This window comes from Macadamia integrifolia, unplaced genomic scaffold (genome assembly GCF_013358625.1).
Source record: "Macadamia integrifolia cultivar HAES 741 unplaced genomic scaffold, SCU_Mint_v3 scaffold_204A, whole genome shotgun sequence".
In the NCBI taxonomy this organism is placed as follows: domain Eukaryota; kingdom Viridiplantae; phylum Streptophyta; class Magnoliopsida; order Proteales; family Proteaceae; genus Macadamia; species Macadamia integrifolia.
This window is the reverse complement of record NW_024870641.1, coordinates 213581-226830: the sequence shown is the minus strand read 5'-3', so window position 1 is coordinate 226830 and position 13250 is coordinate 213581. Positions and strand designations below refer to the sequence as shown.

Below are 13250 nucleotides of genomic sequence, written 5' to 3'. Positions count from 1 at the left end.
GGGTGGGAGGAAGAGGAATGAGTAGAAACTGCTTCAAAAGGAAAAAACCAAACTAAATAGAGAATAGATTGTTTCAACCAGTCACTAGAAAAATGGGAAAGATAACCATTTTTTTACATTAAGAATCACTTATGCATAATAATCTAGGTGAAGACAAATGAAGAAGGGTAAATTTTATGACTAAAGGCCTCCAAATAAAGCATCAAGAGAGTTTGCAACTAATTCATAAAAGAGATTGTACAAAAAAAAAAAAGATGTCAGTGTTCCAATGAATTCTAGCATTGCAACTGGAAAAAGGAGAGATTATCTTTTAAACTCTTTTAGGATTGAGAAACATGAACGTGAATATCGAACAAGGAGACCCAGATACAGATATCCATATGCACATTGATACAGGAAAGGGATCCCATAAAATATATGACAACACCAAGCTTTCGCATCTAGTTTTTTAGGCTATGTACCATATTTTAGAAATCATATGAATTCAATAAAAATACTATTCGAAAGTTTCTGACAATAAGATTTTTTTCAATATCTCGTTAATATATTTTTGTTGACAAAACAAAGATGAAAATTGTTAGGATTAAAGAGCATAAGAAAATGATTCTAGTAAGAATGCAAGCACTATCCAGTTTTAGCATCTTATTCCTTCATGTCAGAATGGGTACATAAACATGTTTGGTTGTATAGGCATCGATTATGTGAAAACACTGGTCACAGAGAATTTAGTAGAAGTTATACTCTCTTTCAATGTACTTCAACTGACAATAGAAGGTATTATCCTCCTTCAATTCGTCTACTGACCATCCTGAGACTGCCCATTCTTGAATTAGCTCAAAAAAAGTCCTCCGAGTTTCCCAAAGATGTCCAACTGGCTAGAGGATAGTCATTTATATTCTTTCTAAAGTTCAAAATACAAGTCTAAATAGTTGCTACTATCTCACAGCAAAGCCAGAATAGTGGCTAGGCCCCTCAATTTTCCACAATTTGTAGAGGTTGCTTAAGTAGAAGGAAGTCAGTACCATATGCATATTCTACCTTGAGATATATGTCTTCTTTGGAAACTTCAACCACATTGAAGACAGATTTCAAAATGCATCAAAAAGCCATTTATTAGCTCATTGCCATCTCAATCATGGTTTAACCAAAATGATGGCAATCGTTTAAATATGCTTTAGAGTTCCTTGGTAAACAATAAAGCCATTTCCAATATAAGAAGCCAAACTATTTATTCCCCCCAACCAAAACAATGCCAAATGGCTTAAACTGCTTCTTGGAGAAGGCACCACATGACCATATCTGTGACGTTAATATCCGTACACTGTAGAAACAAAACTGACATAGGACAAGAGACACAATACCTATCATAACAGTTCTGCTATTTCCACCAAGTGAATCCTGCCAAGACAAGTAAGTGAACTTAGAATACAGATTATAAATAAATAATTTACTAACAAGGCACCCTGTCCCAAAATAAAAAAGGCCTAACTGTAGTACACGAGACCAAAAAAAGGTGAAATAGAAGAAGCTACAAGTACTACACAGGAAAAGGGTACCACGACAAGCAAATGAACTCTCATCTGGAAACAAATGTCCTTCACCCTTGGAATATATATATATATATATATATATTGGGTGCATTGTATAAGGAATATTGACAAGATAATGTATATTTCAATGTTGTGTCAAATTACCATCTGAACCTTAATATCAAATCAAACCTGCAAAAGCCGAGTAAGTTTACTGTCCCGATAAGGAACATGCGCGCCTTCTTTCCTCTTTTTCTCATCCCCAAGGGCACTTATTACATTACCAAGAGCAAGAAGCCCCTTGTTAATGTGAACTCCTATTTAACAGAAAGAAGAAAGAACATGAGATTATTTTGACGTGTGAAAGGTGCATCTAGACGCGTGAAAGGTGCATCTAAATTGTTAAAAAATAAACATGCAGTCTACCTACCTTCCTTAAAACGAAGTCCATCAGAACCTGTTCTCTTAGCACGCTCTGATCCAGCAAGATCTACCAAATGGAGCTTTGCACATAGATATTCTTCACTTATATCCTCATTTTGACAGTTAATACCAGGGGAAACTGGACTTACTTTACGCATCTGCTCCAATGTGATAGTGAAGATGGCATGCGAACGGCTTTTATAAAGATGGGAAATAAAAAAGAAAAAGTTTAATCTAAGTCAGAGTAGGAGCTGACAAATAAAAAATTAATCAGAAAAGAGTAATAATTTAGCTATGACATGATTAGGTCCATCTCATTTACTCTCATCTTTGTAGTCCACAATCCGAAAAGAAGGATAAAAACATTACATCTAGCAAGAAGTGCATGTTATAGGTGCCAAAATATTTTTCCATATTTTAGGCCAGAGTTGGAAAATTGAAAATTTCTGCTTTGTGGACCTAATTGATACACAATAAAGTAGTGACAGAAACATTACCATTGCCTCATTAGTTTAAGTAAACATTGCCTTCTCCAAAGTGATCCAAAAGAAATTAACGATATGACTGGATTTTATAAATCACAATCATAGCTTCCTAATTTCTAATAACAATGCGCTGTTTCACCAATCACCAATGCTTTATGTCCCAAAGAGAGGCCCACAGATAAAAAATGGCAACTGTGTATGGCCTCCTATGAAAAGAACCCTTCAGCACTGGTGGTTCAACATGGAGTTCCCATGTTTTTTGTATTTCCGAAATACAAGGTGTGTCAAATGATAGTACAGAGAATGGCACTACCATTTAGACCATGCTATCCAGACAGGAAATATGAGCCACACCCCTGTCCGCTGGTTTGTGTAAACCAATGAGAATGCAGTAATGGAATCAATGCTGCCCAATCTGCATCCTTTGCCATCCCCAGTAGCATTTAGATAGATATATTGTCACTGATATAATTGATTCAATTGAACGTAAATAAAATAAACCATCATTCAATAAAAATAGTTTAAAGAATTGAGGGATACAACTCAACTCAAGCCTTATCCAAACTACTTGAGTTCAGTTTGATCTATATCTAGGGCTGCATCTCTCTCTCTCTCTCTCTCTCCCCCCATAGGTGAGGCATCAGTGGGCCTCTCCACATCCTACCGCTGAGCTTAGCTTTGATGAAAGCAATTCGGGTCCACCTGGAACAGGAGTCATCAGGGACCATGAAAGCAATATAATCTTAGCCTTCTTGGCCGTACTAGAATAGCAGATTCGCCTATAATAGAGCCAAATCCTCTTATTCCTGGTAATTGAACCTATGCAGGTCCCTAGAGTGCCCCTGAATATTATTGAAGGTGAACATTTAATGGCATTACAAGTCAAAATTCTCTTTTAATTTTGAGCAATGGAAGTTTCCCCACCTCCAGAACGATAGATCTTTATCCTCTTCTAGGATTTTTCTCACCTTTATGAAGACCTAGATAGAGCAACCAACAGGTGTGAGTTAGCCAAGGGATAAAGAATGAGTCTTCATAAGGTTGTCGTCATCTTGCTATGTAAACTGGATTGTGTTATTTTAGTGTGTAGTTCATTCTTCCTGTTGGTGTATTTATTTATTCTTCTCTGAAAAAAAAAATGCTTCTCAGTAATAGAAAAGGATTCAGAAAGTGAGGTTAGGTCCTAAACATATTACTAAGATGAGGGCTTTTGGTGCGTGGAGCAAGACTCGAAGGGGAGATGGAACCTTTAGTGAAGGTATCAGACACAGGCAGAAATTAAAGATTATTTAATAAGGGATGGTGACCTATATCAATAAATAGGATACACTGGGAGCAAGACAGTATCTTACATTTAGAATTCACGAATGAAAACATTGAACGCGAAGCTTCAAAATTTCCAATTAAAAAAATAACATTATATGGTTATACCACAATTTTTTTTTACATTTACAAAAATAAATTAAACTTAAAAAGAAAGGTAGGGTGTTAACCTGGACTGGTTGTTCATGTTTGTACTTCCAGTTGCCCTGCTTAATGATCCTTGTTCCAAGCAAGCAGCCATTTCTTTTAGTGAACAAACAGCAACTTCAGTTGATCCAGCTAGAGTTATAACTCCGTTTGATGTTTCACGAATTTGTATTGGTGGTTTCCCTGGGACTGTTACTTTTGTACCATGTCCATTAGGCGTATCTGATTTCACAGCAGACGTTGGATCCAACAAGTCTTGCACTTCTTCTTTTAGAATCTTCACATTCAAACCCTCTGGTTACATACTCACTATAAGGGAGGAAAACCACAGTATATAATCATAGAATAGATTTTTTTTTGAGAAGTGCAGTAATGTAACTGCAAAACTTATTGAATAAAAATATTAACTATCACAAATATATTTAAATAGGTGGGTTTCATAGGAAAATAGAATCTGGGAAATTATCATTAAAAAAATAAAAACTTGCTTCCGGATTTGAGTTTTCAAACTGCAATGACAATGGAACAAATCAAAACACAAGAAACATCCATAACAGTGGAAATCCTGCTACCTAGCAAGTCATAAGTAGAAAAACATAAGCACTGTTATAATAAAAAATTAACCACTCTGGACGTCCCAATACACAGTGTAATGCCCCGACCCCGTACCAAGCCACCATATTGTCTGCTTTGGGGGAGACCCCTCATGGCTTTAAAATGCGCTGTGAACATGGAAGGGGTGCTAAAGGTTATCAACTAGACCAATCTCTTCCCTAGTCGATGTGGGACTAAAGAGCCTACCCCTCTCAATGCCTCTCCCGTTTCTTGCCCAATCTTCAGGGCTTAACAGATTTGGCTGTTTCTTGGGCGTTACATTCTCCCCCTTGTAGTAAAGCATCCCCGTTGTGACCCCACACAATTCGGGGTCCACTCTAATTCCATTTGCAATGCCTTGACCCCACACACGGCCATGGTATTGTTTGCTTTGGGGCAAGCACTTCACATCTTTAAAACATGTTGTGGGCATGGAAGGGGTGCTAGATGTTATCAACTAGCCCAGTCTCTTCCCCCTAGTTGATGTGGGACTAAAGAGCTTGCTCCCCCTCAACGCCTCTCCCATTTCTTGTCCACCTTCGGAGCACAACAGATTTGGGCCATTTCTTGGGTGTGACATACAGTGAGTGAGTTAGAGCATCTCACACTTTTGTGATCCATATATGTGCTTATTAGGAAATTAAACAGTTGGAAAATCAATTTTGCAATCAATTAGGGCGATTGGTCAACCTTTGCTCCCTTGTTTTACCCCTTTGTGAAAAGAATGGACGGAGATACTACAACACAAATGCAGCATGTCCCTTTTTTTTTTTTCAATTAAAAAGTATGCATTCTTTGGCCTTGGTTATGATCCACACATTGCATGGAAACTCTTGCTGTGGGCATAAAAATTTTCTGTACTTAAAAATATACTGATGTGCTATTATTGGTCAAATTTAAAAGCAAAAGGCACTAGGTGTAATGGATAAGCAACTACATGTATGAAGGCACACCCATGCAAAGAGAAATCATAATTCAAAAGGAAAAGAATCAAATGAACCTCAATGAAGGAGACATGCAATTGGAATTCGGTCTGATGCTTGAAACTTTCAATCTTGCTGAATAGAGCATTCATAACTTGAGGGATTAGTCCAGTTTGGAAACCATCTCTAAAGCCAGTACCCATGGTATATGTCTTTCCGGAACCCGTCTGCAACATGTTGGGATGTCAAAAAATAGCATTATGACCAATTCCCCCGCCCTCTCACTTGATTCATTTTCAGAGACAAAATTGTAATTGTGTTACCTGACCATAGGCAAGAACAGTGGCATTATATCCTTGAAACAAACCATCGACAAGCGGAGCAACACATTCTTGAAACATTGCTGATGATGAAGAACCACTGCTACCATAGACATGATCAAAAGTAAAGGAATGTGTCCCAATTTGTACCTGCACCAGAGTCACAACCACAACAAAAAATTCATTACATAACATACCCATGTGTCTTTGAAAGCACGATAGAGGCAATAAAAATATCAGAAAAGTAAAAGATCTGTTTAGTAATTCAAAAAAAAAAAATTTTTTTTTTTCTTTGAGGAAATAGAGAGGTGGCTATGGAAATTTTTTACGAAGGCATACCTGAATATTATAGCACATCTTTCACGTTCAGATGATTAGTTTTACCAAGGATGCTTCAATCAATTTTAGATTTTCAGGCTTTTTAATAAATCTGGATTTTCAAATACAACACAAATGCAGTCCCCAAGTCTACACATATCACCCTTGTGATCTTGTAGCCCAAATAATCAAAGGCATCACCAGAGTACAAAGATTAAACTTCAAATACAATTTAATGTTCAAAAGGTTAATATTCTGTGTGGTTTTAATTTTAGAAGAAAACCCCATTAACCCACCCCCAATTTTTTTAAGTTCCAAATTTCTTTTGGGTTGTTGAAGTGTATAAGTAGTAGGGATATTTCTAGTATTTACAATAATCAGGGGGTGTTATGTACACATATAAAGGACTGTCTAAATGACACCTCTATAGGTGTATTTAGAACTTGACACCTTCTTTTGATCACCCCTTTGTCTTATTCCCAAAAGTTTTTTAAGTTTGGAGTAAAAATGAGTTTTCAAAAAAATAATTTGAAAATGACTTATCATAATGTCATTATCAAAGCCATCATTGTCTTTTAGATTTCTCGAATACACATGTGAAATGACAGGATTCACCCTCATTACAAAACATAGTGTTATACTAAAAGGGCAAAAAAGTAAGGTTACAAATTATTTGACACCTTATTGGGATGTCAATAAGAAATTTCAATATATAATGAGCTTGATTGGGATCTTCTTCTCTCTGACAATCTCTCTTCTTCCTCTCCCTCCTCCTTTCTTTCCTTCTATTTTATCCTCTGTTGAGATATGATTTAAGGTTTAGTGAAGTAACATGACACCAGAGCTTCAGTAAACTGTGATCTCTCTCTTTCTAATCTCTATTTTCTGCGGTCGAAGTATCTTGGAGATCAAGCTTCAGTGTCTGATCAAGATTAAAGGTTTAGACCCTATCGATTAGGTGAGTGTCTCTGTATTGAAACCATATTGGATGCAGTATCTGTGGTCATGGCTGTGTTCTAAGCATATCCCTTTCTTGTTCTGAAGTTCAAGACAAGGGAGAGATGCAATACTTGTTCAACCTGGAGAAATGTTACATATGCAAGTTTTTTACTGACCTGATATTGATTATACTAGCGGGGGCTTTTTCTTCTTCTGAATTTGTGTTTCAGTGGTTCTGTTTTGAGGAGGCTATATGGTTCAATAACTTCTAACATGGTAACGTGGTTCTCTGCAACTGGTTTCACCATAACATGTAGTCATTACTAAAAGTACGGTAGTGCTCCATTTTCTACCCTGTTGGTATCAACTGAAGATAACAGGTTCTCTACCTTCTCTCAGATTTGCTTCAGTATTTTGTTATTCTCTATTGATACTGTGTTCTTATTGATTTTGTGTTCTGCTGCTAAATATCAGGTCTGGTTCTATTAGTTGTGTAGTTGTTGAGAGCTAGTTGATCTAGTTTGTGATGCTAGTTGCTGGCTATATTGTGCGTTTCTTGGCTGTGATATCACCTTCTCTGGTTTCTCCAATTTTGTGACGATGTCATGTAATGATAAAGTCCTAACAATAATACTGCAAATGTTCAAATTACTGTTAAGTATTACAATGCTCTACCTGCCTCTTACTACTGATATGGAAACATAAAAACATCAGAAAGTTGAGTTTTAGTCTAGAGTTAATTCAGAGCTTCAGTCTACTCGTAGTCAGATCCTTGGTGGCGAGATAATACCCTCTATGAATAAGCATCTTTTTAAGACTCTGTTACTAAAGCTTTGTTCCAAGCTGGGCATGAGTAATGCACTATGCATATGCTCTAGATTAAGGGGGAGTGTCAAAGTGTAAAAGTAGTCATAAACATGATTCTAAATCTCGGCAGGTTTCAGAAGTTCTGGTTGAAATTTGGGTATCTCGGTGGACCTCGAAATTTTGGAAGTTTCAGCCGAAATTTCAACTGGAATTGAGTAGTGCGTCCCCCCCCCCCAAAAAAAAAAATCCAGAAAAAGCACCTGATTTCAGCCTGGTTTCGGAAGTTTTGGCCCAAATTTCGGTTTCAGCCTTAATTTTGAGCCTTGGCCACTGATGCCAAGGCAGCTAGCCAACCCAACGCAGTGGATGGGAGGTAAAAACCAAGGTGACACCAAGAAAGCACCTAGGCAACGCCTTGACAACTATGTAAGTAGTAGGATTATTCCTGGTTTTACAACAGTCCAGTGCATTTATTAGGTCATCTGGTCTAAAGATATATATATATATATATATATAGGTCAGCTGGTCTAAAGCAAAAATATATACATAGTAGCCTACAATAGTCCCTTAGTTGCCTGGCTTGCCAAGCCACCATGCAAGCTGATCCTCTGCAAGTTGGTATGCAATGATTACTATGCAAGACCAATGAGGTAAAAGGAAAAAGCACCAAAAAGAGTTTTGGGAAATACACTCCTGACAGACCAGTAGAGGATTGCCAAAGAAAATGCTTTTCCATTTGATCTGATTAGGCCCATAGTTCTCCAGCGTAACAGAGGTCAGTGGTATGCATTCAATATTGACAACTTAAGCAGAATATTAGGTAAAAGTAATGATTCTAGCCACGTTTATGCTCCTGTTCAGACAAAGAAAGGCAGTCGCAGCAGAGATACAAACAAAGAAAAGCGATTGATATTGTTGAATATGATGACGATGATGATGGAGATGCAAACAAAGAAAGGTAGTGGCAGCAGAGATTGAATGCTATTCTAGCCAGTTTTACGCTCCTGTTCTGTGAGGGATGATACTATTAGCAGTGGAAAACCCATTAGAGTAAGGCTATAAACCTAACATGGAAGCTGTGGGCTGACAAATAACAATACTTTGACGAATAATATTGTGTCACTGGATAACAAATCAGAACTCAAAAGACTTGAATCAGACTCACTGGCAAAGGACCTTCGCCTCAGGAATCGTGTGGTTTTAGAGTTCGACTCCTCTTATCTCCTTGGGGCCACTCATATGGGGGTGTTTAGTGCTCTTCATTGTTTTCAGTGAAAGTTGAATGGTTCTCATTCAACCCCAATATGACCCGGTCCATGCAGTTGTGGGTCAGTATGGGCCCACGGAACTAGTCAGGCCGAAAGCCTGGATACCAGTCGTTAGCAAAAAAAAAAAAAAAAAAGGATAACAAATCAGAACTCAAAAGACTTGAATCAGAACCATTATTCAAAACTGATTCCATGTAGCAAGTAAGATTAGATAATCACTTTTATTTAGGATATAGATGGCAAGATATATTTGATCAAAAATCTGAAACTTTTGTCCTTATCATTCTTCTTAGCATCCGACTGAGTTGAATTAGTTCAGTAGCTTGTTATGTCAAAGTCTAAAAATTCAGTTCAGTAATCTCAAATTGATATGCTTTAAAATTTATTGAAATTGGCTTGATTAAGAATTAATTGATCTTTTTCCACTTGTACAGAACGTCAATTCTGTGAAAAGCATATTCCAATATTATGTAGGTAAATTAGTTAAAATTATTGAAAAGACAAACAGAGATGCATAGGAAAAAAAAATTTCAACTTCAGTGGTTTCCCCTTAACTTTTTGGCTCGTATGGTGTATGCTATTAAACAAACTGCATTCCACCCTCCAAATCATTATGGATATCAGAAGAGTTTGCTTGAAGGGTCTCCATCATAAAAGCATGTATTGTAATGCATGGTCGAAAGCCAAAAACACGAAGCAATCAGCTTCAGGAATTAAAAAGATGGAAACATCAGAACCCCTTAATGTTACAGATTTTACTGCACAGCAGTATCCTAATAGACACTAATGATGACTAGAGAATGATGGAACTACGGATGTAAAGATCAGCATAAATGATTTGTGATGGAAAAGAAAAGTTCTGGCTATATACAATAAACAGTCTGCAGCTACCCAAGATTAAGAGGGGAAGGAAGGAGAAAAAGCCTGGCCAGCAAACGCCAAATGAGCTGGGAATGAGATACATTACAAAGGAACAAAATAGACTCCAGAGAAATAAATCCTCCTGTGCGTTCACTAAGAAAATCCAGTTACAATCAACCGGATAATCCATTTCTACTCTCCAAATGAACAGACAAAAACTATGCACAAGGAATTATTCAAAAAGTTGCTGAACTTACTAATGCGATTTATTAAACTATGGAAATTAACCAAAGAAGCAACCCTGAAGCCAGAGCTAGTTTCAGAGGATCAGGCAAAACAAGTAAGGGAAATCGGGTCTACCCAAGGAGAAAAAGACGGAAATTTGGTTCAATTCTGGCCGCTGAATCGAAACAACGTACATATGACAAGAGAAAGAGGTGGGTCAATTCAAGGACCAAATGTCCAAACATCAGATCATGAAAACTGATTTCCCAAGCAGGGGAAGAACAAAAGGAGGAGGAAAAAAGAGAAAAAGAAAGCACCTCCATTACCAACAGTCGCGTAAGACAATTAGGATCGTCGGTTTCTCATAAGGAGAAAAGTAGTCTCACGCTACAAGAAAGGAACCCAACTAAATTCTCAGTAACCTAACTGCAACCAATTACAGATCCAGATCTTTCACAATCAAAGTATGATTAATGGTTACACATAAATCCGAGAGGGAACTAACCCAAACCATGACTAACCACTTTATCGACAACCTGAAGACACAATCTTTTCAACCAAACTTCAACTCTTAAATGCGAAGAATAGGGAAATGTAAGTACCTGGGGTTTTCCTTGAACGACGGTGACACAGTCTTTACATCCTTGAAGCCTTTCATCACCGATGAGTGGACGTATGTGAACAGCAACCTTTACACAGCAATCCTCAGTACCTTCCATAGCTAGCAGAGTAAGGGAGAAAGAGACAGAACAAAAAGAGAGAGAAAAACAGAGAAATTGAGAGGTTCTTCAACCGGTTCTACCAGAAAACCACTCTCATTGTTGGAAATCTAGAGAAGGAAGAGAGGATTTTGATGACAGTCTAGAGGGAACTGAGGAGGAGGTTATGGAGACTAAGAAGAGGGTAAACTATTGCAGGGATAGAGGGAAGACAACAACAACCACTATCATTTTCCTTGATCTTCACTGCAATCCACTGCACTGCACCAGACTAGCCAACCCTGACTTTGATGGTGGTGCCGGTTGTAGTGCTGTTGCTGCTTAGCGCTCACTACTGTGTTTCCTACGACAACTTTCTCTCCACTCTTTCCGAAAGTACCCTCACATGACTCAGTATTACCATTATACCAACCTCTCTCTCTCTCTCTCTCTCCCCCGGAGACACAGACAGACAGAGACAGAGACCTCCACACTGTTCTCTCCACACAAGCTGGCAAGCTGTGTTTCCTTCTTATTTCTTCTTTGGAATCTTATTGGGATTTACAAGTTTAGAAGCAGAAATTATTATAGAAATAAAAGAAGACCACGTGGCTTTGGAATCTTATACCGTTATACGGTAGGATAGTAATTCATCCAATTCGTATAGCACGAGGTCGGTGATGGTGACGGTGATTATGACGGTGATGATGTTATGCCCCTATGGTGCTGCGGCATGGATTCATGCCTTCAGCGTTCTCTTTAGAGAGAGGAGAGAGGAGAGAGGAGAGAGAAAGCGCGCCCCCAACGGCTCAAAGCCTCAAGCAACAACAAAAACAGCTGGTGGGCTCCACCTCACATGCTTCGTGTTTCAGCCTTTTTCTTCTTCCCAAGTGGGCCCCACACCATCTCTCGTATCTACCTTTCTTTCATACGCAAAGGAATCACAGTCAGGTCAGCTTTCTTTCTTGCCATTTGCCATTTGCCATTTGCCATTTGCCATTTGCCATTGATTTTAGTTACTTTGTCTTCTACTTCGTTTTTCTCCAAGTCCGTGACATTACACCGTAAAGGGGTGTCCGTGACCCTCTTCTGGCGGTTAAAACGGAGAAAAGTAACAATTACTGATATGACTGCCACATGTTTGTATAAATGTTTCACTCAAAGTTGGATTGTGATATGCGGTAGAATGCAAGTTAAGCAACAGTGCCCCTGCCCCCTCCGCATACTGCTCAACCCTCTCCCCTTTCCTTTTCTTTCCTTCTCTTTATCTGTAAGAAACAAAGGAGAGTTGGAGGAAGAGATAAGCCCGAAAGAGATCTAAACCTCCCCAACCTTCCTTTTCTCTACCTAACTTTTTCCATTCCTTGGATCCTGCCCTGGCCACCGTTAGCTTTGATGTTAACCAAGTAACAACTCAACAGCCAACAGGGTCCTTATATACAGAGACATTGTTCATGCCTCCCCTACCATAATTATTTCAAATATGCATTCAATTAATATAATCAAGATTAATTATCTGGGTTTGTTTCTATCCATTGATGTAAACTTAGTCCGTAACTGTTTGTTTCGGTTGATATGAAGTTATCTTACCTAACTCAAATACCAAATTAAAAAATGGATAGTAGAGGAAACTTGATTTTCAGTCATTGTCATGATTTTAACCACGCTTGCACCTTATTGAGGTACATAGCCAGGTGTTTAAAGAACCAAGCAGATTGAGATTGGTCATATTTGTCGCTCTTTGTTTACTATACTTGTGTTCTACTCTTTCCTTTTTCTGTGTAAACTTGGAACGTAATTCTCGGAGCCTTTACCAGCCCAGATGAAAAAGTTGGATTTGCAGAACAAGAGATTGATCAGTTCAATACAAGGTTTGTCAATGGTGTTAATTAAGTAGGTTCAAGCCCAATTAATAATATCACACTAACCATCACATTACTTTTGGAGGGTATGATTAATTGTCATCCATCCATCCATCTAAGATTCTAATTTCTTGGAATTATACAGTCTTGTCATAATAAGATTCTGGACAGTACAGAGTACAGACTACAGGGTCCCCCAATAATCTTTAATTTGGATTACAATAATTGACGCCAAATATTGGTAAAGGGAATGATGTGGTGACTGGTCAGAGTATTACACTAAGAACAGATAAGGAAGTTGAAACACTCAGATTTGATGAAACTGTAATGCACCATCCAAGAACACGATGGATCCAGTAGACATTGATCTGAACTACTCTGTGTCAGCTGCATTTCAAAGTTGTAGATAATATCGAAGTTTAGAAGATCTTAACTTCTGATTTGGAGATTAAATTTCAGCCAGATGAGACTGAAGACTGTGTATCATCCAATGTTAGGTGTCCAGTGGTCCAATCAGGGGATATGCAC

General features: G+C 38.0%; 1 protein-coding gene across 1 annotated transcript in view; it reads right to left on the bottom strand.

Moving 5' to 3' along the window:
- The window catches only part of LOC122071306 (kinesin-like protein KIN-4A), a 19756-nt gene extending 8374 nt beyond the window's left edge, over positions 1-11382 (bottom strand). The window contains exons 1-7 of the mRNA XM_042635630.1: positions 10765-11382; positions 5748-5894; positions 5502-5651; positions 3931-4184; positions 1960-2147; positions 1722-1846; positions 1243-1398 (exon numbers count right to left, since the gene is read on the bottom strand). Coding sequence (XP_042491564.1) covers positions 1243-1398; positions 1722-1846; positions 1960-2147; positions 3931-4184; positions 5502-5651; positions 5748-5894; positions 10765-10881 — 1137 coding nt within the window. The 5' untranslated portion in view covers positions 10882-11382. The remainder of the gene's footprint in view (positions 1-1242; positions 1399-1721; positions 1847-1959; positions 2148-3930; positions 4185-5501; positions 5652-5747; positions 5895-10764) is intronic.
- Between the last annotated feature and the right edge of the window lie 1868 nt (positions 11383-13250).